General features: G+C 36.4%; 1 protein-coding gene across 3 annotated transcripts in view; it reads right to left on the bottom strand.

Moving 5' to 3' along the window:
- The window catches only part of LOC121734795 (protein PALS1), a 128,336-nt gene that overhangs the window by 90,703 nt on the left and 12,123 nt on the right, over window positions 1-25,510 (bottom strand). For all 3 annotated transcript variants that reach the window (XM_042125409.1, XM_042125410.1, XM_042125411.1), the window contains 2 exons: window positions 7,789-7,922; window positions 4,982-5,403 (listed from right to left, as the gene is read on the bottom strand). In XM_042125409.1, the coding sequence (XP_041981343.1) occupies window positions 4,982-5,403; window positions 7,789-7,922 (556 nt within the window). The remainder of the gene's footprint in view (window positions 1-4,981; window positions 5,404-7,788; window positions 7,923-25,510) is intronic.

The raw sequence follows: 25,510 nt of genomic DNA, 5'->3' as shown, positions 1-25,510 counted from the left end.
CCCGCTTTCGAGATGGATTTATCTGTGAGTTAAGCGTGAGCTTCGTTAGTCGCTACTTCTTAGTGTCTAAACACGACCGAAGGCCGAAAATAGGCGGCCGAAGTTCGGCATGATTACGCCTGGATTGAATCTTAAATTGCTGATGATGCACCATGCCGAAATTACGTCGCGTTATTTTCTATGCGTAGCGCATTGCAATCATCACTATGCCGAACTTCAGCCGCGTATTTTCGGGCATTGTGTGTTTAGACACTTACAGTGAGTAAGAAAACAATAAATCACGAACCTATTTTAAAATCTCCTAAACCCATTCTAGAGGCAACTAACAGACTCTTCTTGCTGTTTCTACCTGATACTGAAATTCGAGTCACAAGAATCGGGCCCTGGCAACAAACGGGGTGACAGTAGGTATCCAGTATCGGCCACTAAGCCCCAATTTAATCCGCTTACCGACATACAACCTCTAAGCAGTAAGCTCATTTTGGGCAGAGCATTATGTAAGCTATAAGACGGTTTTAAATATGGGAGGTCATCTAAGTCCTGATTATTATTTATTACTATTATTATTGTTTTAATGGTGTACGACTGATGGTTGTGTACGTTAGAAACGTACACCATGTACAATGTTTCTGGTTTTACTAGGTAAACTTGAAGAATGAAGCGGAGACTCTAGATACCTTAGGAGAAATAATCAGCCGTTAGTTCATATAAAGCAATATGGTAGACCATGTACGTTACTTGGTAGTGTTATGTCAAGACTAGATTAGATGCCAGATGTCAGCTAACATTGACTTTGGGCCCTCAATATATTATCATGATTTCTATTCTTTTGCTTCGCTTAATATTATAATAGGCACTGGGCTTTAATTATGTCTGTGCGATTTTTCAGAGTTCTTGCAAAGTAATAAATTTTGAACTAAGTAGAGCCTACCTTCATATGAGTACAGAACAGTACGTTACTATAAATATCACGACTATACGTGACGGATTGTCAACTCACTTGCCGATCAGAGCACGTACACTGACAATAGTTAAATAACTTAACCCGAAGTATATCTAGAATGATCAATCTGAGAAACTCAACGTGCCATGGTAAACGCATGGTAAAACATGATAAAAAAATCGTAAAAATATCGTAAAAACATAGTAAAAATGGTAAATAAACAACAACAACCCAATACTAGCGTTTTCTAGACTAGAGGATAACATATCAAACAACATTTTGTGAAAATGTAACTCTTACCGATGAGGCACATAACACTTTCGAAACCTTCCTGATGCCTACCACCGGTTTTGGAACTAACCTGGCATAAACCATAATACAATACGTATCAGTTCTTCGTTAACTCCTATCAACTTCTCTAACTTCTACATTTTGGAGACCATCATCTAAATCCCTACTTTGCATTTCCTGCAATATGCTGTATAATTATACAGCCTAGGTTTCCTCCCTCTGAAGAACCAGCCTTTACCTCTAATTTGTACAATATTTTACATCACGCCCCGTCAATCATGTCCCTTTCGTATTTGAGTTTCAAAATTACTAAAATGACCCTTACCTTTTGATTGATCGGAAGGTTATGTTACCTGCATCGCGTATCCAGGTAGTCACATATTTCTTTAATTCAGATATTCCTACAAGATTACAATAATTTACACGATTCTTTAGCACCACTCCAGTCGCATTATGTAAATTTTCAGTGAGTTTAACGTCCGCACTGAAATCTCACTACAAAAATGCAAATACTTAGGTGGTTCTAGAATGTTTTGTAAACTATCAACGACCAAACAGTCCATGTAGAAAATTGGAAGTTCCTCTTTTAACACCGCATCGTCACGTAAAGAATTAAATGCTACAATCTCATGTTCTTTGATTTTTCTGTAGTACATTTTTATCTTTTTGCCTTGTGTGCCATCTATCATCAATCTACCCAATGTACCACCATCAGAGAATTCATGAAGCTCTGTCAGATTTTATCAAATCAATTTTGTCGTCTTTTCAGTTTGTGTCTTCAACTTTACTAGTCTTAACATTGACTTGACATAACCCGACGAAATAACTTAGGTCTACCATCTACGGCCTTCGATTTCTCCGATAGTAGCATGTGTAGTGCTCCATATATTAAGCCTCCATACCTATCAGTTGTAACAAGTAACTTAAAAGGTCTACCAGCTACCTAATCAATTTCTAAGATAGTATCATGTGTAGTGTAATATACCTATCCGTTGGAATTGTTTTATTACCAACTTTACATTACTCATCTTCAACTTACTATCGTCTACGTCACGTTGGGTTTAATTACGTGAGTAATTAGTAATAATCGTTACTGACGTCATGTAATGGTTAATTATTACTAAAACAGTAAGTGCAAATGACAATATTGGTATTCAAAAACAATAGTATTCACGGACTACGGCTGCTAAAGCTGAATAACAAACTTATTGTAATGATTTTCTCTTAGTTGTTAACGTTATGTTCCCAAACGCTTAAATATAAAAGCGGAGTTAATGCCAGAAGGTAATTTGCACTTTTACCTAAGTAGGTAGTCTAGGTACATATTTTTAACTAAAGTCTAAACTTTAAACTTTTCTCCTGCATTGCTTCATTAAAAAGAACTAAAAGATTTTTCTATATTTTCAGCAGTTATGTTAGCCTTATTCCAGGATATTTTACACGAATATACCATACAACTTCTAGTAAAACATCTTCGTTAACCGCTTAACCGGTACCTAGCTTTCAACTCCCAACAAACATAAAAACACTTGAATAAATACCTTTTGAACAGTTTATAGTGCATCCTGAGTAAACTTTATCACATAGTATCACAGCACAAAACAAAACACTAACACACGCGTGCGCTCCGTGCGAGCGCTCAAAAATTTTTAAATGAAGAACCAAGTGTGGGAGCGAGACGGAAGAAACAGGTCCGATGCGCGGGCGCAGGTGACGCGACAGGTAAAGCCACCCCGCCAGCAAGTGTTCCCCAATGCTATCTCTTTGTTATTTCGAATATTTTAGGATAAGTTCCGTTAATTCCTTTTTAGGATTAAAGAGCCTATATGACAGAACTTATATGAGACATCTCTCATATGAGACATTAAATGTTGGAATAACAAGGCCAAATCAATTAAAAGTAGGTACTTAAAACTTTAAATTATGTAGTAGTATGAATGAATAAAATTGAGATACATTTGATATAATTTTAAATGTGAGTACTTAAAGTACTAAAGAATGTTAAAAAATCTAAACTAAACAATTACAAGATTTACAATTACAAGAAAGCAACAGAAAATACTGGCAAACTGGGCAGGCTTTCATACTATGTTTTACTTTGGACGATTTGGAGCCAAATATGACCCAGTATTCCAAATGATTAGAAAGTGATATGACGGGTTTAATTATTATAAATATTGTAGTTGTAAATAAGATAAGTAATATTTAATATTAAGCAGGTAATTACATGTTGTTATTTGTTATTATTTTAATAATAAGAAACATTAGTAAAGACGGATTTCCCTTTTTAAGTTTTGTGTCCATTATAAACCCAAATTTTGTTGTTATACAACGCGACGTAATGCAAAAGAAATAGATTTTTAGAAAGACCTTTAACAGCTAAATAATAATATTATATACCTAGCTAGAAGCTTTTTATAATCATTGTGAATAAAAAATTTAAATATATATTATAATATATAATGTTATCAATCATGAACTCTAATCTCTAAAAAATGTCTGCCTATATTGGAGTATGAACCATTGCGTTGGTTTTCTCAAACGATAAAATGTATTAATGAATCAAACAAATTGACGTCACCGCGCATCTAATTTTACTATAACACTGCTTATAATATGTAAACAAAAACCACAATAGGTAAAACCGTATCAGTATTCAGTATAGTACTAACTACTAGCCACTTGTCGCTTGTTTACATTAGCTTTACATTTATAGTAAGTTTTGTCAATTTCAAAATGTTTTTGGAATACTTACGTTGTTCATGGTTGCCAAAACTGAGACGATATATTGCCAAATTCCAATATATTTAGACTTTTTTAAAACTTTTTATTCGTTACGTTTTTTAGGGAGATCGCAAACTACAGACTTTTTGTGCGATTGCCGCGGCCGGCTGATCTGACAAAAAGTCTGTCGTCTGCGATCTCCCTAAAACTGCATCCACGGTCATCAAGATTTCTTTAATTTAATCCTTCAATCGTGGATTCTTGGAAATCTATCGTTATTTTATTGTGTCGCGTTTACCGGTGAGCTTATGGGGCTTGATGGGTTAATTAAGAATAATCCGGTGTTTGTAGAAATCGCCAAAACCTACAAGCGCCAAAATCCCAGCTTTAGCCAAATCTCGTTAAATGGCATTATTAAAATTGTATTTCGTTCCTAATCTTCTAAATTAATTGAAATGACCTTAAGTTTGTCTATAAAGTCATTACGGAGAACCTTCAAACACTTCCTAGCTCCTTTCTCAAATACCTTCTGACCAGACTTATAATAGTGATAGTAGTCTTAACTCTTAAGTCTAGGCTTCAGGCAGTAAATTGTTTATTACTTCCTTTAATACAATGGATAGACCGACGCGAGTGCTTAATTATTCATTTTATTCGCTATTTATGTCCACGGTCTCCGTTATGTATTTGCATTAATGCCACAAATTATGTAAGGCTAGATGTAGAGAGTGTTGCGTACTTGTGAAATAATGTGCAATGAATGCGGCTTTTTCAGAGGCTTTTTTGTTCATTTACATAAAGATTACACGGCAAATATAAATAAGAAATCAACTGTAATAATCGAATAGATCGCGTTAAGATTCTAATTTTGCGAGGTGAGCTCTGTGACCAAATTGCAGACGGTGAATTTTCACTGTACCACTTAACGCTGACATAATCTGTCCGACCGCGACAGAATAGAAATAAGGAATTATGTTTGCAATAAAAACTAGGGCGAAACATCTAGAATAATCTAGAACTCACCCTTTATCTCCTGGTGCTAGTTTATTATTGTCTGCGGACGCCGCTCTGCTCCTGTGCTCGGGCTGTTCGCCCAACAACTTTTCACAGCGGCCGTTGTTCAACTGCTCCCTAACAGCATTGAACGCTTCACTTTTCTCACTTTTCACTTCACTTTTTTCACTTTCCACTGCACTTTTCTCACTAGAATCAATCTCGTGCTTCTCCGGTTCCACTTTTTCTTCTTTCTTCTCCTGTATACCGTTCGCTATGATCGGGGCGGGTTTAGATTGGAGCGATTTCGGTTGCGTTTTCGGTGACGATATCGTCGGTTTCGTTTCTATCGTGCCATTTTCATTGATCGAAGTGACGTAGACGGTCGAGTTGGCGATGTAGCCGTTGAGTTCCTGTCGGTTCTCCGGTTGAGTTCGTTTTCGTTTGTTTAACTGGAAATAATAATGAATACATAATTAAAGCATGGCTTACAAATCCCAATTTTACCATCGCATCTGACAACATCTTTAAAGTTCCCGGCCAGGAATAAAAGCCAACCAACAAGTTCCAACGTTATTATCTTAATATATATATTTCTTGTGTGCGTGTGTATGTGACTGAACTCCTCCTAAACGACTGGACCAATTTTGATGAAATTTTTTGTGTGTGTTCGTGGAGATTCGAGAATGGTTTAGATTTACAGTTTGGTCTACTGGAAAATGTTTTTTCAATTAATTTCTTATTTATAAGGAGTTGTTGATTTTGGAATGTTTTACATTAGATCCGACGGACGGCGCTATCATCGCATTCAATATTATTCTATTTCAATTTTAGTTTGTCCTGACAGATGGTGCTACGATTAATTTGAAAAAAATTTTGTTATTCAATTCATGTGCTGATTAAAATATTAAATAAATAACACTTAGGCTACAATTTTAACCGACTTTCAAAATGGGGGAGGTGTTATGTTCGTTTTCTTATATTCAACGATTACTCCGCCGTTTGTTAACCGATTTTCAAAATTTTTCTTTTGGTATATAGGGTATCATCCCAATTTGGTATTATATTCAGAAAAGTGGTGATCTGATGAAGGATCCATAAGTAATCGAGGGAACTCCTCAAAACTTATAGGGAAACATATGGTGACTTCGGTTTCGTGAGAAGTATTCTAAGCATATGCTACCAACAAGTAAGATTTTGCACCGAGATATACCTGGTATACCGTGGTTCGGAAGGTGCTGAGAGAATTCCTGATTCTTTATAGATACAAGTTTGGGAGTTTCGGCGTTGTTTTAAGAACAGAAAGCATATGCTACTATGCAAATTACATTCTTCTTCATCATCATCATCATCACTACCATATTATACCATTTCATAGTCTTTTAGATCGAGACTCGAGTTTGTCAAGCGATAATTAAAAAAAATCTATATCTACCTAATATTATAAACCTGAAGAGTATGTTTGCTTGAACGCGTCAATCTCAGAAACTACAGGTCCGATTTAAAAACTTATCTCAGTGTTAGATAGATCATTTATCGAGTAAGACTCATCATTTATCGAGAAGGTTATATTATATTATTACTCTAAGACTAATACGACAGAAGAAACTCAGGAAAATGTGGGAAAAACGGGGGAAATATTTTTTATGGGAAAATGTACCTACGGATTCTGTAAAATTTCTAATTTACGCGGGCGAAGCCGCGCGGGACATCTAGTAGAATATAAAAGTGTTTTTTAATTTTCTAAATGCATTAATTATTGTATTTCTTGTATGAAATAACCTGAATCTAACGTATTTTTTTGCGAAACAACTACTATTTCGTGCATACTCATTACCCAGTAACTAACACTTTAATGTTCCTTCAACAGAACACATTGTCCTACGCATTATCTCCTACATTACAATCAGCTCAGGTATGTCTCTTACTTTCGTCTGGTTCTGGTTATGTCACAATGGGTGTTGTTGCGCTGATGAGCTATTGTTGTCGCGGCTACTTTGTTAGCCGTTCCTTACAAACGAGTTTAGTCAACTGATTGGAGAAATTGGATGTGGTATTGTTTTAAAGATAAGGATTAGATGTTGCTTCGAAACAACTGTTTTCACTAAGCTAAGTAACCAGTATCGCAGTAAGTACTGCTAGCGATCTTCTAGGGTTAAATAAAAATTATCTGTTAAAAAAAACATTATAGGCAAATTTAAAAATAATAATCGTTTAAATCAATAAGCCCTCTCATTTTTTTTCACATTTCTCATTGTTAGTATAGCCTTCTCCCTCCTATTGTTACCCATGTTCAAGAAGATGTCTTACCTCTACAGAAAGTTTAGATGGAGGGGTGGGGGGTCGACTGGGGTGGCAGCTATTGGTTCACTACCAAGCAACTAGGAAAGAATAGCTTTCTCGCTCCTATTAATAATAATACTCCCCACACCGATTTCGGTGACGGTGGCCAGTTTCATTGAAACCAGGCCAGGTACGCAGGAGTAATTTTTATAGTGCTCAAGTGTGTGCGCAGTACACAAGAGCACTCTCTATTCCTTCACTCTAATAACCCAGTGGGACGGAAGACCGACACGACTGGCGAGAGATCAGGCGCACTTTTTACATGCCCATCCGACGCATGGATCATCTAATACTTGTCAGACAATCAGGTGACCAGCCTGCATTGTCCTAACCAAACTTGGAAATAACATGTTTCCAATGCGGGAATCGAACCCACGACCTCCGAGTCGAGAGCCACGCAAGCACTCCGACTGTAATGGAAACACGCCTCGCTCCTATTATTCTCTACAGAGCGATAGGGCTAACAGCTTCCTCGCTTCTTCTCTCAGGCTTACCTCTACAGAGAGCTTGGACATGTCAACTGGTGTGATCCGCTTGAGCGCCGACAGCCGCTGCAGCCGCTGCTGCGCCTGCTCCTCCACCGCGATGAGGAACGCATCCTGGACTATGTTGGGACCCAAGTCCGATACTGGAACAAAAATGTTATATGTAAGACAAATATAATAATGAGATATTAGATGTAATTGTTGATTATTACCCTAATCAAAACTTTGAAGTAGCTATTAAATTAAATTATGAAAAACTATGCATGTTTATCTATTTGCCAACCCTTCCCGCTAAATTGATCTAGACATACAAAATTAAGGACTACAATTACAAGAACATTAAGATTTGTTAACTAACACGTTGTAAGTAGTTCAAGCAGGATCCTAAAATAACTAATCATCAAAACGGCATTTAAACTCTCTGAATAAAAATTCGTAGGTGAGAAATACGTGCAGGTACATAATATGCGAAAATATTAAACTTATTTAATCTAAAACTCCATAAATTCCCAAGTCAGAAGTCAAATCTCTTGAAAATCAAGACAAACGACTCGAAAGTCTCAAAAGTGCAGGAAATGAAGAAATTCTAGTTAATAGTCCAGACGACGACGACGGAGCATCTATGGGAGACGTTAGTTTCATAATTCCATTACTGTCGGAGAGCTGGCGCTTTGATGTCGCTAATATTTTACTCATGCAATAAGTTGAAGTCAAAGTTAAAATTGGTATAATAATAACTGATAAGTTGCAACACTTCGACAAAATTTTGATGAGGTTATAGCTATATAGGATCTGATGGCAATTTTTGACAGCAAGACATTTTCAAAAAATATCTTTTATCATTGGATAAATTTTCATATTCACATGTTTAACACACAGAATCAACCGCTATAGGAAAAAAAGGATCTAAATGTTTTATTACAATTACCCCGGTATTCCTAGAGTCGATTTATTTTCTCACTTTTTGCCATCAGATTCTGGTAGACCTATAATGTACCTAAAGTACTATCATTTATATTTAAGATCGTTGTTACTTAATTTTTCAAACGCTATCAGTAGCAAAATAGGCATTTTTCATGGGCTAACCCTTATTTCATAGCTATAATATCGATAAAGGCAGATGACAATCCTCAAAATGTAACAGAAACGTGAAGGCGGTATACTAAAATATAGTTATAGGAAACCCCTGCGTACCATTTCGAGAGTGTTTTCTTAACATTATTATCAATTACGAATAATTCCAAGAAGAATCTGGGATAATTCGATTAACTTTGCCAAAATATTATTTAAATTATCTACATAATATGTATTTCTGTTTTATCAAAATTCTAACATCCTATTTACGATTCTTTTCATTGAAAGAACTCTTGAACTGCAGTACGTTTATACTTCAAAATTATATTCATAGAGATTCAATATTATGACCCTTACGTCACAGGCAAAAGGATCATATCAAAGGTAAAACAACTATGAACACGTTTGAGATGCGAGCCACGCCACGTGTTCGATCCCTCACGTCGTCAATGTAAGTGAAACAAATGTCACGATCGAAATCGATAGAAAACCTCCAAGTGATTTGTAATTTTCCGGTGCCGGCTAATCCCATCTGGAAATACGGGTAAAACATAGAAAGGCATGTAGGAAAACACGATTAATTATTCTGACAATATCTCGAGTAATAGACGAGAAAATTAGATGCACTTTTTATCCATACTAATATTATAAATGCGAAAGCGTGTCTGATAGCTATATAGCTATCATTCATGTTTATATAAACATTAGAAAAAACTCCGAGATCGATATTCTTTGTAGTTATTTTTAAAGAGTGTAAAGTTGGCCTTTTTCCGGGTCATAAATTTGCATTAAAAAAAAATATTTTGGAGCACCGGAGTTACGGGCGTCATCTAGTTCATCATAAGTTTGCCCAAAGAGCTTTTATATTTTCCAGAACAAAAATTTTAGTTCGAGAGTGCAGAATTGCTAAAAATAATAAAAACCAAACATAATTAACTGTAACCTTTATTATGATAGCGTTAAATATGTCCTTAATTTTAATTTTCAATGATTTTTTTTCATATTTGATTCTTTCTATCATTATTCTATTATTCATCAATTCGTCTATTACATTGGTACAGCCTCTATATTTTTACCTATGAGTCTTCGCACTTGGTACAGCCTTCTTATTTTTGCCTAGACTTTGTTCAGCATTATAAATTTTTGTCAAAGCATCCAAATAATAATCATTATGAGTTCAAATAAACTATTTCAAATTCCAATCCAAGCAGACATCCGCAATTTCGTTTGATTATGAATCACAAACCGGTTCATAATCGAAACCAACATTATCTGTAATGACTTTAATATTCAGATAACAATGGCTAAATTTTAATGTACCCGTATACATTAATTTCGTGTTCATGTGTGTGTTAGTTAAACACATGGACGTGGTCTGTATTATGTTTTGCTTACAACATTTTCAAACACGACTTCGTTTGGAATTTATGTGACTTCTAGCGTCTTAATTATTCTGAGATTTATTAGTTACTAGATGACGCCCGAAATTCTGCGCCAAAAATACGTTCATCACTCGGGAACCGTGCATTTCTCCGGGATAAAAAGGATCTCCTTTCGCGGGACTCAATGTATCTCCATACCGAACTTCTGCAAAGTCGGTTCAGGCTCAGCGTTTTGTGCGTGAAGAGGTAACAAACAGACAGACAGATAGACAGACACACTCTCTAATTTTAAAATATTAGTATGGAAGTATTGATGTTGGTTTTAATTGTGCATTTTATAATGTAATTTTGTTTATTAAATAAGGGGGCAAACGAGCAAACGGGTTACCTCATGGTAAGCAACTACCGTCGCTCATGGTCACTCGCAACATCAGAAGAGCAGCAGGTGCGTTGCCGGCCTTTTAAGAGGGAATGTTGGATAAAGTTTACGAAGTTTATAAACCTAGCATGAAAATGACTGTAGCTGTGTTGCTTAACGTGTAATATTAATGCAAATGAAACTCTTTTGTATTGGCATAACGTATAAATTACAATGCAGCTATTACCTAACTGTTGAGTCATTGGAAGTATGCAGGATTGCCTGCAGAATATGTAATTGTATGGAGACGATGATGGAATAGTTGCTTCAATAATGGCTATAGACTCTATAGCTATTCTTGAACACTTTATCGTAAAGAGAATTCTAGAGACGCAAAATTTTAAACTTGCAAAAGATTCGTATAGCATAGACTATAGACTATAGTGGATGAATTTTTAAAAGGGTAGGGGCCACGGCATAATCGATATTAGCATAGGATTAGGATAAGCTGCCTCTAGGCCGTAATAATAAACTAAAAATAAAACAGGAAGAGATAATCCATACTGCCATCTTGGACTTGTACATCGGAAACCACACAAGAAAGGATTAAGTATGTCCTGTCTTAATCAAAATCAGGCTCTATCTCACGAACCGCTAGGTTCGTGAGATAGAGCCTAAAGACAGAGTACAGACAGACAGGAGGACAGACACACGGACAGACGGCGAGGAGTTATTAAAAGGGTCACGTTTTTACCCTTTGGGTACGGAACTCTAAAAAGGAATTTCCAGAATTGATTGCTAAGTTACAACACCTTTTGTGAGGAGTAATGTGGTAAAAAAATTAACGTGGTAGAGCCATGCTTCGGCACGAATGGGCCGGCTCGACCGTAGAAATACCACGGAAAACTGGCGTGAAACAGCGCTTGCGCTGTGTTTCGCCGAGTGAGTGAGTTTACCGGATACCCAATCCCCTACCCTTTTCCCTTCCCTACCCTCCCCTATTTCCTTCCCTACTCTCCCCTTTTCCCTTCCCTACCCTCCCCTATTACCCTATTGGCTCTTAAAAGGCCGGCAACGCACCTGCAGCTCTTCTGATGCTGCGAGTGTCCATGGGCGACGGAAGTTGCTTTCCATCAGGTGAACCGTTTGCTCGTTTGCCCCCTTATATTTTCATAAAACAAAAAAAAGTTTGCTCATTTTTTTTTAATTTTGTGGATTCGATAATACGAGTACCATATTAGTGATTGATTTCTGAAATCTAATAATGCAAGTTTATGTCTTTCGCTATATCCGCAGTTTTAGAGTTTGCTTATCATGGCCTTCTTAAAAATTCCTGTATGCTGAGTAAGAAAATCCGTAAAGTGAATCTGAAGATGCTACAAATTTGAATTGCTAAACTTTTATTTGAAGAGAAATGTGTTTGTGAAATCTTGCAAATGCGAGTGCGGTGCGATACCACGATTCCAGTATTTTCCAACATTCATGCTGCTGCTGCTGCTTGGATCCAGTCTTTACAATTTCTGTTTGTTTGAGTTAGTTATTTGTCCATCGTCCTTTGCTTTTCAGTTTTTTGATTCGTTATTGGTATTCTCAAAAAATCGTAAATTATGCGTTATGATTGGTCAAAACTCCAATAATTTTCCGCTAGGGCCTAGGCGTTCGCGTTTGTTTGACACGTATGAATACTTTTTTACTATTTGATAGAAAACAATTTAGATCAAACAAATCACAAAGCTATAGTATATTGGATTTTAGTAAATGATTCAAACTGTTTCTAAGGGTCCGTGACCAGGAAAGGGCCTGACTAGGTCGAGGTATTGCCGTGTCAAAGGTCAGAGTACTAGGGCTTCTGGAAGACTGGCAAGTGCTCACAACTTACAATGCTCTAGTCCTATGCCAATAGGATTATTACTCGTTTCTTGTTTCCTGCTAAACTTTTTTTTTAATTCCGGATAAATGTTTAGTTTCTTCTCTGTCATCTGCAGTTCCCTTTTGAGAGATTTCTTCCTTTGTAGCTTGTGATTTATTTAGTTTTTTAAAACAGTACTTTTTTAAGTTGATTATCTTTTTGTATTTCAATAATGACATAATCAGTAATAGCCAAAATCTTAGAGCCCTCATCTTGCCCATTCGTCATTCCCTTTGCGGACGAGGCCAAGGATGCCTGGGACATTGCTAGTGCCGGCAGCGAGGTTCCCAAGAACACATCTTCCCAAAGGCTCTGGGACGGGCCCATCTGCGAACTGGTGCGTAATAAACTGTTTAACACGTCTACCAGCGCCGTAGAACGGGCTCGACTTTTGGCCGTGGAGAGGTGGGAGTCGGGAGCTTGGCTGCAGGCACTGCCATCTAAAAACACAGGAACATTGCTGGACCGTAATACATTCCGTCTTGCCACTGCCCTGCGTCTTGGTGTCCCCCATGTCGTCCCCCATCAGTGTGTTTGCGGCGCGCGCGTTGACAGCTATGGTCACCACGGGTTGTGCTGCTCGCGAAGTGCCGGACGCTTTTCACGGCATCAGAACCTGAATGACCTCATTCGTCGGGCTCTTGTCACTGCCGGCGTGCCAGCGATACTGGAGCCCTCCGGTTTGGCGCGCGACGATGGCAAGAGACCCGATGGAATGACCCTGGTGCCCTGGAATGTGGGTCGGGCCCTTGTGTGGGACGCTACTTGTGTCGACACACTCGCCTCGTCCCATATTCAGAGCACCTCGAGCTGTGCGGGCGCAGCCGCAAACCAAGCAGAGAACCTCAAGCGGCGCAAATATGAGAACCTCAGCGGAGATCTTATATTTGAACCGTTTGGGGTGGAAACTCTAGGCGCATGGGGTCCGGGGGCACATAAGCTTTTTAGAGGAATATCTAAGAAGCTTGTTGAAGCCACCCGAGACCCCAGAGCTGGGAGCTACCTGGCACAGCGGATAGCAATTGCCATCCAACGTAGCAATGCTGTCAGCTTGCTGGGCACTCTGCCAGATGGGGACGACTTGGGCAAGTTTTTCTTTTTATAGTTTTATATTTAAAGTTTGTATATATAATATATCTGTATATTTTAGATAGTATTTTAGTGTTTACATTTCTATCATATATGGACAATAATATTATGTTAATTGATCTTAAATAAAACCCATCAGTGATAGAAAGTATCAGATTCAATTCTTCAAAGGTCTTCACGGACCCTTAGGCCCAGGGTTGCCATCCGTCCGAATTTCCCCGGATTTGTCCTATTTTGAAGGGCGTCCGGGGACCGTCCGGCCGGGTTTTTGAAAAGTGTCCGGGTGAAATCCGGAGACTTTTGAAATCCAACTTTTTAGCCAGGCAGCAATAAACGAAAGATAAAAACTCGCTAAGCATACACACTTTCTTTCTTCTTTGATCAAAATGAAGTACGATTTCAAGGACTTAAGTTAATCAAATTTTTACAAATTTTTGTTGAAAAAATTGGGACGTAATAAGTAAATAGTAGTGACCGACCGAACTTTCGGTTTCGGTTTCGGTTTCGGCCAGTTTCAGCCGAAAAATCTAGTTTCGAAAACTCATGCATCGTTCGGTAAACTTCGCAGTTAACTCGAGCTTGCTTGCCAGCGAGGCCCTGGCTCAGTTCGCCACCATCTATTTAATCATGTTTTGAGATTATGCATTCCAGATTAGTCCCAAATCAAAAATTAGCACTTCGTTTTATTTTCATTAAATTATCTTAACTTATTTTTATCGAAATTATATAAATGAATTTTATTTCTACGATAAAAGCAGGCTTATTTAATATATATTTTGGCAAAGAACTTAGTTGTGGCTTAGTTGGCAAATTACGTGCTATTTTAACAATGTTTCCCAAACAAACGATTTAGTAAATGTTATGATAAATTGATTATATTGTGTGTGAACTTTATTTACTTTAGAATTTTGTTTGACTGTGAGATCATAAGATATGTTAGGATATATTTTGTGAGATTTATCTAGTAAATCATCTCGCCTCACTCTTTTGTTTTTGGACACGCAATCTCTTAGGACTTAGACCGTTCCTACCCTGCTAGAATCTCATCTAGCCCACTTCCCCGTAAGCTTCACTGTTGCGGCCCTCAGTTTATTTTTCAGGTTTAGTGGCAAAATGCCTCCTGGAGAAAAAAAAATGTGACGTCAACTGCAAGTATGCTTAGTCATTTCGTTTTGAACTTCGACCACAATCGTGTCCATGTCTCCCATAAAAAATAATATACTGCAATTATTGATTTTGTTTTCAGTAGTACGTCGTTCAGTAGTATATCTAAGGGAGGATTTCACCAATTGCACAACTTCGTTTTTATAAAACTTAGTTCTCATTAAACGCGTTCCTACGGGGATCAATAAAAAAGCAAGAAACGATATATAAACTACCCAAACGCATCATTCTTTTCGTCTATGATTTTCGATTCGCCATGACACTACACTGGCAGGACTTTAACGGCTTTAATGAAGTTTAACCGTGCAACATTGGACGTTCTGAAGATAAATAGTTAGTGAAATGCAATTTGGTGCTATAAACGCGTTTATACGTGTAGAACCAATTTAGTGTACACTAAGCGCGTTCTATTTCTTAGGTAAATCGCACCTAAATAAAATGACTTCAAATACCTTCTGCTCTTGTTTCTTAGGGTAATCCTTCCTTATAATACATTAAGGGGAATTTCACCACTTAAACGTTTTATTAAACTAAGTTCTCATTGAACAATGAACGCGTTTATATGGCGACGTGAATCTCGTTTTGTTTCAAATAGATTTTACATTTTTCATTTAATCGCGATTAATGAATCTAAGTTTACGTTATACTTTTGATTGATTATTTTTATACGTTTTTATCATCTTTGAGACATGTCACGTTGTTTTAGTAACAAATAGTAAGAAACGATAAATAAGCTAACTAAACGCATATCTGTGAAAACTGTCAACTTAACAATTTTTTCGCCTATGTTTTTCGATCTGTCATACACTACACCGACAGGACATATGTTTTATGAAGTTAAAACTCGAATATTGAGCGTTCAGAAGATAAAAATCGGATTTGCTGTGAATGAAACGAAATGCATCTACTTGGAATCGTATAAAAAACGGAATATAGTACAAAAAATATTCGAGTCTAAGAATAATAATATTTATGGTAAGAAATGTCGCAAAAACTAAAAAATGCAATGTGGTACTTTTTCTTTAGTTAAAAAAAATGTAATTTATGTTAAAAGTCAATAAATTTCAGTAAATAATCCTAATTTTGAATATTTTACCAAGTTTCGGTTTCGGTTTCGGTTTCGGCCGAAACTAAGAGTAAGGCTGAAAGTTCGGTTTCGGTTTCGGCTTAAAAAATCAGTTTCGGTCGGACACTAGTAAATAGTTTTTAATGGGAGTCCGGGGAAATAGCCATATTTCGACCAAATGTCCGGGATTTTTGTCTTTAATTTTGTCAATAAAGGTGATGGCAACCCTACTTAGGACTAACCGATTCTATACTGTTTGAACTCGAAATCAATGCAGCTTCGATCCTCGTTAGATCCAATTCATTTTCTATCAAAAAGCAAAATAGTATTCTTCCATTGTCTACTCATAGTAAGGGTTTGATTATACCTACCGAGTAAAGTGGCGACTGGCGAGACAGTGCTCTCGGCCAATTTTAGGGCCTAATTAGTAATTACACCAACCTAGGAGAGTGGAGAATTAGTGCTCTCGGCCAACCAAATTGGTCAAAAGCACTGTCTCACTCTATTCGGCAGCTGTAAAGGCCCTTAGGGTGAAGCCAAACGAGAGTAATTTGTGTGTTGTGAGTCGCAGAATTTCGGTCGCTTAAATAATATCTTTTCATACAAATCATGACTCACAAAATTACGCTCGTCACTCGTGTGAATCAAACAGGACTTTTGTATGAAACTGAATGCAGCAGAATTTCTGCCAGCCGAAATTCTGCGACTCACAAATTACTCTCGCTTCGCTTTGCCCTTACACTTCTCTTACTTGCCGCTAACAACAAGGAAGGTAAGTTAGGCTTATGTAGTTCAGCAAACAGTTAATGATAGTTGTTATCAGGCGGTTTCGACTGTCTCCACCACCAGCGAATAGAGCATTCCTTCACGCTACTCAAACCACGATAACTACTATCTCAAAACCATCAGCAATCTGATCATACTTACCATTTATCCTTTATTCCGATAGCACTAAGGTGGATTTTTGCTCGCTCAGTTGTTCGAAGAAATTCACCGCAGTCTAAAAGATACTCATTGCAAGAACTCTTAAGATTAATTTTTGATTGCACTGTCCCACTGTTGGTCATTTACTAGCGACTTAAGAACCAGTTCTCGCTTAACTCGAGTATGACTTAAGCTTTATGCTCTACCAAATAAGGACGATATTCGCTTGGTAGTTGAGCACTTTATTTATAAAACGAAACATTCCAGCACTCCTAGAACGGTATATAAAATAGAAAAAGAAAAATTTAATATCTGCCAGGTATCTTTGAGCCAACTCCTCAATATTATGATCGTCGTGCTATAGCGTATTCAATATGGGCACTATTATACAGAACTTTAGTAAAGATGGAGATACTTTAAGTCCCGAGAAATTCCAATTTAACTCACAAAATTGTTAAAACCTTAGATTGTAGTGAGTTTTCACAAGAACGATTTTCTTATCAGTGGTACTTACTAACAAATTTTCATATCACCACAACGATGAGTATTACTCATTTGTTAGATCTAGGTAAATTTTACTATGAAATACTAAAGTTAAACCGGCCTTTCTAAATAAACATTATAAAGATAAGGGTCAAAAATTTAACCCTGCAGTACACTTTGGAACATCAAGTTTTCATATTCCCAACTTATCGTTATCCTAATTCTTATCCTAATAAACTTTAGCATTCTTGATGTAGCACATAGTATTCTTGATTTATCCTATCCTATAAACAAACAATTTCAAGGAAAAATCATGACATTTATAATAATTCCAACCGCAAAAACTCATCACCAAAATTCCATTAGGCCACAATAAATGGAATTACGCGCAAGATTCGTCATGATGATTGATTGTGGCCTCCCCTCGGACAATTGTCTGCACTGAAACACTGTCTTGTATATTATGCAGTAAAACCTATTCTACTCATATTTTTGTAATCAAAAGTAAACAATTTGCTATAAAAGATAATCTGGATTGATTATGCACTGAAATGTGGATTTCTTTTGGGTTCTATTTTAAATTTTGATCATACCTTGAGAGGCCTTACTTCCGGTTAATTTTTTTAAGGAATTCAGATAGCTACTTTATATGTATATTCATGATGCTGCAGGGTCGTCTTTGGTCATAGAGGACCAGGGGCCAGACCAGAGGTCATTGAGGTTCCGGGGGAGACTCCGGAACGAAGCAAGTCACGTGGCCGGCAAAACGTGACAGTGTTAATTTTTAAGTATATAAAATATGTATTATGTATGTTAGATATAATGTATTTGTTTTATGGGCCTCTGATGCCCGAAATAAATGATTTGATTTGATTATGCCTGTTTTGGGACATCTTTCTTATTAACGCTGGTTGCAAACTATTATATAGTATAACAGCTAAACCCCCGACAGAATTCGAGCTTCATAACCCATTTATTGGATTTACTGCTCGCTTAAGTCTATCTGGATTCTGGGAGCAAACCATCATAGGCTCTATAAAATAGGCGTCAAGATCAAAGGCTCTTCAGGAAAACTACCAGGAAATCATAGGACACGATCATAAGAATGTTGTAGGACAAGTGTTATAAAACGATGATGACCCATGTGCTCCTGGTCCAACTAAACAATAGTATAGTTACGTGGCGAATCGGCCGACAGCCCGCCGTTATGTGACGTATTGCATGTATGCTGCTCTGGTCAATTTTCACAGTGTTATGCGGCTCGCAGTAAACGAGAAGTTTAGATAAGTGCCCATTTTTACAAAAAATGCAAAATTGGAAATGCTCGTAAAAATGAGAAATCTCTAAGCGAGGATGAATGATGAGACGTTTAATAAAGGTTTCCGGGACATCTAAGAATCATATTATAACTTTTGAGCAACCATAGAACAAACTCTACCCTGAGCAAAACTTGCTCATTAGTAGACGCATTTTTTAGCAAAATCTACAACTAGCAACAGCAGCAGCAGGTAGAATCAAATAACCTCGCATCATAAAGGAAATCGGATAATGAAAACTACGAAATAAATTCCGTCGTACTTTCTTATGCAAAGTTTAAGGTAATTATAAGCAAGTTGATCCATGAAAACTTGCTGTATCTAAGACAAAGCATTTCAAAGCAACAAAGTTGTGTTAAGTTCAACATCGAAAGATGCAGCATTGCAAATCTAATCTTCTATAACGGTATGTAAGTACGGGGTGCTCATTCAAATTGTAATAAACATGTCTACAATAATTATGCCCTGTTGTATGTAACTCTGTAACTACTTGATCTATGCTATGGCTAATGCCACATCCTTCATCATTGGGGAACCGGTAGACAATTATTGAGGGTACAGATGAATGTGAAATTTGGCGTTTTTTTTTTAATTTATGGACTGAAAAAAGAAATAATAAGGTATAATTCTTGAAAACTTAAGGTCTTACCACAAAAAACTAAACATCTGTTGAACAGTTGTTTTCAGTCTATTTTGTACTGAATTTTTCTCTAATCAACTGTTCAACAGGTGTTCAAATCTTTTTTAGTAAGACGCTTAGATTTTAAGCTGTTTTTGGAGTTTTTTTTTATTTGTTAAAGTCTTCGCGATAGTCCATCAAAAGCAAATAGATAAAATCAGTCAAAGTACCCAGAACAGCCATAGCCATCACTAAAAACATAAAATCGATGTTCTATCGATTTTGACGCCTATTGATGCATTCATAAATATTTCCTTGATATCGACTTAACGGAACAGTACCTAAGCATATTATTGTAAGTGTACAATTTATTATTGACTGTAGTCTAGAACTCATTAAATGATGATTCCAAATTGATTTCGTAGACAAAGTTACATATTATAGCTACACTTTAAACCTCTGCATACACTGACCTCTATAATACATTGGACATGCTATGCCGTACAAAATGACAGCTATTTTTTGTGCCGATTTGAAGCGCCGCGGTGAGCGTACTGTGAACTAATTACATAGAAAATTACAACCGCCATTTGCAAAATAGTAGTTCCAAGTACACTCAGTACTGCTTTCACATAGCAATCAGCGCCAATATGGCGACTGTCAAATAGGAACATTTTATTGATAGCGATCGCCTGTCCAGTGTATTATAGAGGTCAGTGTCTGCAAAAGTATAATATTACTGGTCTTGCCAGAAACTACATGTACGCAAAAGGGACAAAAATCCCGTTGGAAGCGTACATTTTACACCCCTAAGCAGCTGACGTCCTTTGTTGTGTATACTCTGTGTACTCTAAATACTCTGAGCCGATTTTTATCAAAATCGTCCTAGTTGTAAGTCATTTAAATCTTATTCGATGCAAGCCAACAAATCTCCCGTCTTATAGCACTAGTACTGATATTTTCCAAGGTTTTCCTTTCTGTAAATTAACAACCCTTTAGACTCATAATATTATTTCATTCACATGTCTACCCTAGCGCGTCCGGAAAAGTTTATTAGCGATGTTGTCAAGGTTTTGAGACCTTTCAGAACCAGTATTTCCGGTATCAAGTACTGGGTTTTCAAGATACCAATAATACCAGACTTGTTAAAGCTACTGTATTTTAACCGTCTTTCTAAAGGAGGGAGGTTTTCGTTATCTAAATAATCTTAAAATATATGAGTTTATATCAACATGCGAAAGTTTTTCTGTGTGTCTCTTTACGCTAAAGCTGAAACCAATTTATATAAACTTTGATTTTTAGATACTTTGAGTCCCAGGAAAGGAAATATTATGATAGTTTTTCTTCCAGAAAATTTTTCGGTTCGTCTGTTGTTCAATATTATAATCCGTCTCACATCTGTCTTTTTTATGAAATAAGGGGGCAAACGAGCAAACGGGTCACCTGATGGAAAGCAACTTCCGTCGCCCATGGACACTCGCAGCATCAGAAGAGCTGTAGGTGCGTTGCCGGCCTTTTAAGAGGATATAGGGTAATAGGGGAGGGTAGGAATGGGAAGGGAATAGGGGAGAGTAGGGAAGGGAAGGGAATAGGGGAGGGTAGGGAAGAGATTAGGGTAGGGGATTGGGCCTCCGGTAAACTCACTCACTCGGCGAAACACAGCGCTAGCGCTGTTTCACGCCGGTTTTCTCCGAGAACGTGGTATTTCTCCGATCGAGCTGGCCCATTCGTGCCGAAGCATGGCTCTCCCACGTATAAATCTGTATTTTTGTCTTTGTCTTGATAAGTATTTCTCAAACTGATTAAAATATTTTTATTGTCAAACCTATTTTTTTTAGCTGCATCGAGTTGCATCTAGCCTATTTCACAAGCCAAATCGTAAACCTAGGTTATCTTAGATCTGCGTCAATACAACACGTGCTATGACTCACTAACGCTACAATCCCAAGTAGAAATTAAATAACAAAGAGCATTTCATGATTCCTATACAGTTTCATGCGAATAGTGCTCGGATTTTGCGGTCATTGTATTATTTCTATGGACAAGTGAAACATTTTTCAGTGAAAATTGCGAAAAACTGCTAACAAAACGTTCATTGATGAGGAACTATGTAACAAATTAACAATTTTTAAATAATTCAAATTTGAAATTAAAAGTTGTTTGATCAAAATTGTTTCGGTCTCAGTTTCCGATGAAGGCTATGGGCCTACGTACTAACTATTTAGTAATATCTGCCATGAGTTGGTAACCAATAATGAAGCGAACTAAGGCCAAAAAGGCCTGGCTTCAGCCAAAAATCGACCTTCAGAAAAGTCAGACCGTTAAAACCCAGCAATCAACTAAACGTATAGTTTTTTCTTCGACCTCCGTTTTCGGAAGCTTATCGTCTGCTAAACCAAGGCTGGCGGGTTTTTGCGCATGTACAGAACATACGTTATTTTACCTTTAATAGGACTTTAATACTATAAACATAAGGCTTATAATAGAATATCAGAGGCACAGTAATTACATTTTACAATTGTTTGAAGTTCACATGCAAATATTTCCTCGTACATGTTACAGATGATGTTAATATTTAAATTCTATCTTTAGCTACACTGTTTGATCTTACATACAGTCGATTAATAGGTAAATAGATAGTTTATTTAAGCTCTTTATCTTTTAAGATGATAGATATATTATATTATGAAAATGATAGCGGAGAGAATTGACTCTCCACTCCTTCGCAGACTCACTGAGCTACATGTCAGGGTAGCAAGATGAGCTGCAACTTGATTATTTGTTACTTAATTTTAATGTCACGAGAATTACTTATAATAATATGGACTTTGTTGTCTGAAAATAAATTATTTTTATTTTTTATTTTATTTTTATTTAAGTTATGGGGTATCGAATTTTCATACTTATAATATTATAATTATTTTAATACCTAGTAGAAGTTGCAGTTTTAATTGTAGAGAGATTAAAATTGTAATTTAAAAAATATGCTTATTATATTCTAAGCATCATTCCTTCAGTATTATAGATCAAAAATAAAATACAATAATTAAATAGCGTTTGCACGTTAAATAAACAGAACCACAAGAGAACATTAAATAAAGTTACTTGAATTCAACGCATTTTGAGTTAATTTTTGACTCCCGACCTCGACCGCGTTGAAATCTTTTTCTCTACAAAAGGAAAGTACAAATTTTGGACAGATTTTTTGTATATGAAATTGAATGTACCGTAACTTAGTGGAAATTCATGTTTCACAGTAATAATATATACTTTTCATGCACTTTTTCCACTTTTTTTAATTAATTTTATTACAATTATGTTTCACACGACCGATTTTTTTGTAACTTAGGCGATGCTCCTCTTAATTTTTATTTATACTTATCACATTATTATTTATTATGTCAGCTTATTATTAGAATAAAAACCAATTTAAATCTCGCTAAAATCGAGAACGGCTTTACCGATTTTCCCTTTATTTGATCAAACATCTTGAAATATTCATCGAAGTCCAGGGAATGTTTATGTCAGGAGAGAAATGATACGAAGTTCACCGGTCCGTCTAGATTCTAGACCATATCCATACTTCCATACTAAACTGTATGTCTTTCCAGTTACTTTCTCACACCCATACCTCTGAACCGCATTTGCTGAGTATGGTTACACCTTGTGTCCCAGCCCCCGAGGTATATAGGACAATTATGATACTTTTATCCCGGAAAATGTACGGTTCCCGCACGATAACTGATTTTGGGGTCGCTGGAGTTATCTTGCTCGTTTAACTTTCACTAAAATACTGTTTGAAGAAAAAGTGAAAATATTTCACACTTTTCTGTTGGTCACTATTTAATCAATTGATTAAACTTTGAAACGTGACTACAAAGTTTGTCAGTAATTTTAAACGCTATTGAAGTTAAAGAGAGTTTAAAATGTAGATTGTAGATAGAGAGGATGTTATTTAATGACTTTTAACTATCGTGTTAATGAGAGACAAAACTGATTGAACACAGGCCAAAGCCTTATAGATATAGAACCTTAAAAAATCACACTTCTTCGTATTTTCAAAGTTTCACCATAAGGCAGGGGTTCCCAAACTTTTTCAGCCTGCGGCGCACTTACAAGTCAATATTTTGTCACGGCGCTCTGCTTTACCTAGCTATTACAAAAAGTTTACTACATAAATAAACACCTTTATTGATTAAAGTTAGGTTAAGCAAGTAAATAATAATAAACAAATATTTAATCATTTGCCTGCTTATAAGTATAATTCATATTATAGTTTTATTTTATAAAATTTGTTGTTATGGATATGAAGGATCGACTCACGGCGCCCCTCTTCATCAAACAACTTCAGAAAACATCTTATGGCATAAGATGTTTATTGGCGATCAAATTCTACATAAACACACGGCCAAGGTGGCGGGCGAAAGATAATAATTAACTAGTCAAATTGACCAGGAACTGAGAAACACCCTAATCTACATAAATAAAAATTAATTTTCAATTTTGTTAGTCTCGCAGCTCGAGACTGCTCTCGATTCAGCTGCCTGTACCGATTTGGCTAATTTCAGTCTTGAAATATTCGTGAAAGTCCATATAATGTTTGTACGGTGAGAAAATATATTAGGAGTGAAGTTATACGAAGAAAATGTAGTAAATTTAAATATAAAGAAATAAATAAAAAGAGAACTAGCTAAATACTTTTTTTTTTAAAGTACTGATTTTACAAATCTAGCGAAGTTGATTTATAAGTGGTACTTAGGGTCAATTCAGACCGCAACGCGACGAGGCGAGGCGAGGCGCACGCCGCGCCTCGCCTCGCCTCGTCGTATTATAAATTTGTATGGATTTGACAGATTTCAATTGGGCGAGACGTCTTGCGAATCTGTCAAATCCATATAAATTTAGAACTGCGTCTACGCGTCGCGGTGCGGTCTGAATCAACCCTTAGTCACACATTTACTGAGAGAACATTACTCTATTTTGCATGTGAGTAACGTGATCGTTAAGATGTTATTAAGTTTTTATGAGCTACCTGAGTACTAAGTACCCTGTCATTTTTCATAATTTAACATTATATTTTTAAAGTCAGAATTAATAATGAAACTAAACACTCACAGCAAAAATGAAAAATGTTTGCTGTGAGTGTTTTGGTCAAAGATGGGACACAATAAGTAATAATATGTCGAGTGAAAAGCGTGGTGAAATGGCCCCACTTCGGTTTGTTATTTTTGGATATTTGAGGAACTACTTATTGTGCCTAATTTTAATATTATTAAACGTTAACTTATATAAAATATATTCAGGGTTTTGAAAACTTTAGTTAGAGATGCAACTTTTTCAAATTGTTTAAAAATGTTTGAGTTGTTATAGTTTCTTATCGGTGAACGAAAGAATAAATATCTGCTCAGTTCCGATCACTAATTCAAAAAGTAAAAAGTAAATCTAAAAAAATCTATAAATAAGTCACTTATAATTGTTTATAAGTTATAATTCATAGCATTTTGACTTACGGCCATTACACTTCAATTTAATGAAGAGTTGGACAGATAATGTACGTCAAAATCTTCATATTTTAATTACAATGTAATAATTATTATTTGTTTTTCAGTGCAGAATTTAGAGACTAGTTAGATCAGCCATCCCTGATCCGCGGCCCGTCGGTCCTTTATTTGTGTCCCGCGTGATGTTAAACCATTTTGAAATTCACGCCCACCGGCAAAATAATCTAAAGTCGTCGTGAAAGTCGTGAATTTTTTTCCACTTTTAAATCTTTAATTTTGTAATACCCTAAAAAAAATTGTTAGGGCCCGCGACACCAAAACCGAAACATATTTGTGGCCCGCATGAAAAAAAGTTTGAGGACCACTGAGTTAGATGATAGGTCTAACTCACTAGGCTCTACCCTCTATTTTTGTTGAAACTAAGGAGTGTTAGAGAGAGAAGGTTTTCGAGTACCTTCTGATTCTATACCAGAATGACTCCTACTTCTCTAAGCCTATACTATGCAATTTCTCCAAAATGACTCCAGTAAAACTGCATAGTACAGGCATAGAGGTATATAACGGGTTCGACTCCTGCCGGACCGGATATATTAAACGTTTTATTGACTGGCCTGTTGCCTAGCTGGCGCTGCGCTGTTTTGCAAACAATCTCACAAACTTACTAAGTAAAGTAAATGTTACCTAACCAAAGATTAAGTTGAGTAAGTATCGTGGCAGATCAAAATAAGTGCTATTTTTATACTGATACACAATCAGCAGATCTACATTACATTCGTGGGAAAATGTACAATCACAGGCAACATTTAATTGTTTTTTTATAACATTTAGTTTTTTTTTCCTTTTTGT

The sequence above is a fragment of the Aricia agestis genome, chromosome 16 (assembly GCF_905147365.1).
Source record: "Aricia agestis chromosome 16, ilAriAges1.1, whole genome shotgun sequence".
Lineage (NCBI taxonomy): Eukaryota > Metazoa > Arthropoda > Insecta > Lepidoptera > Lycaenidae > Aricia > Aricia agestis.
This window is presented reverse-complemented; position numbering and strand designations above follow the sequence as displayed.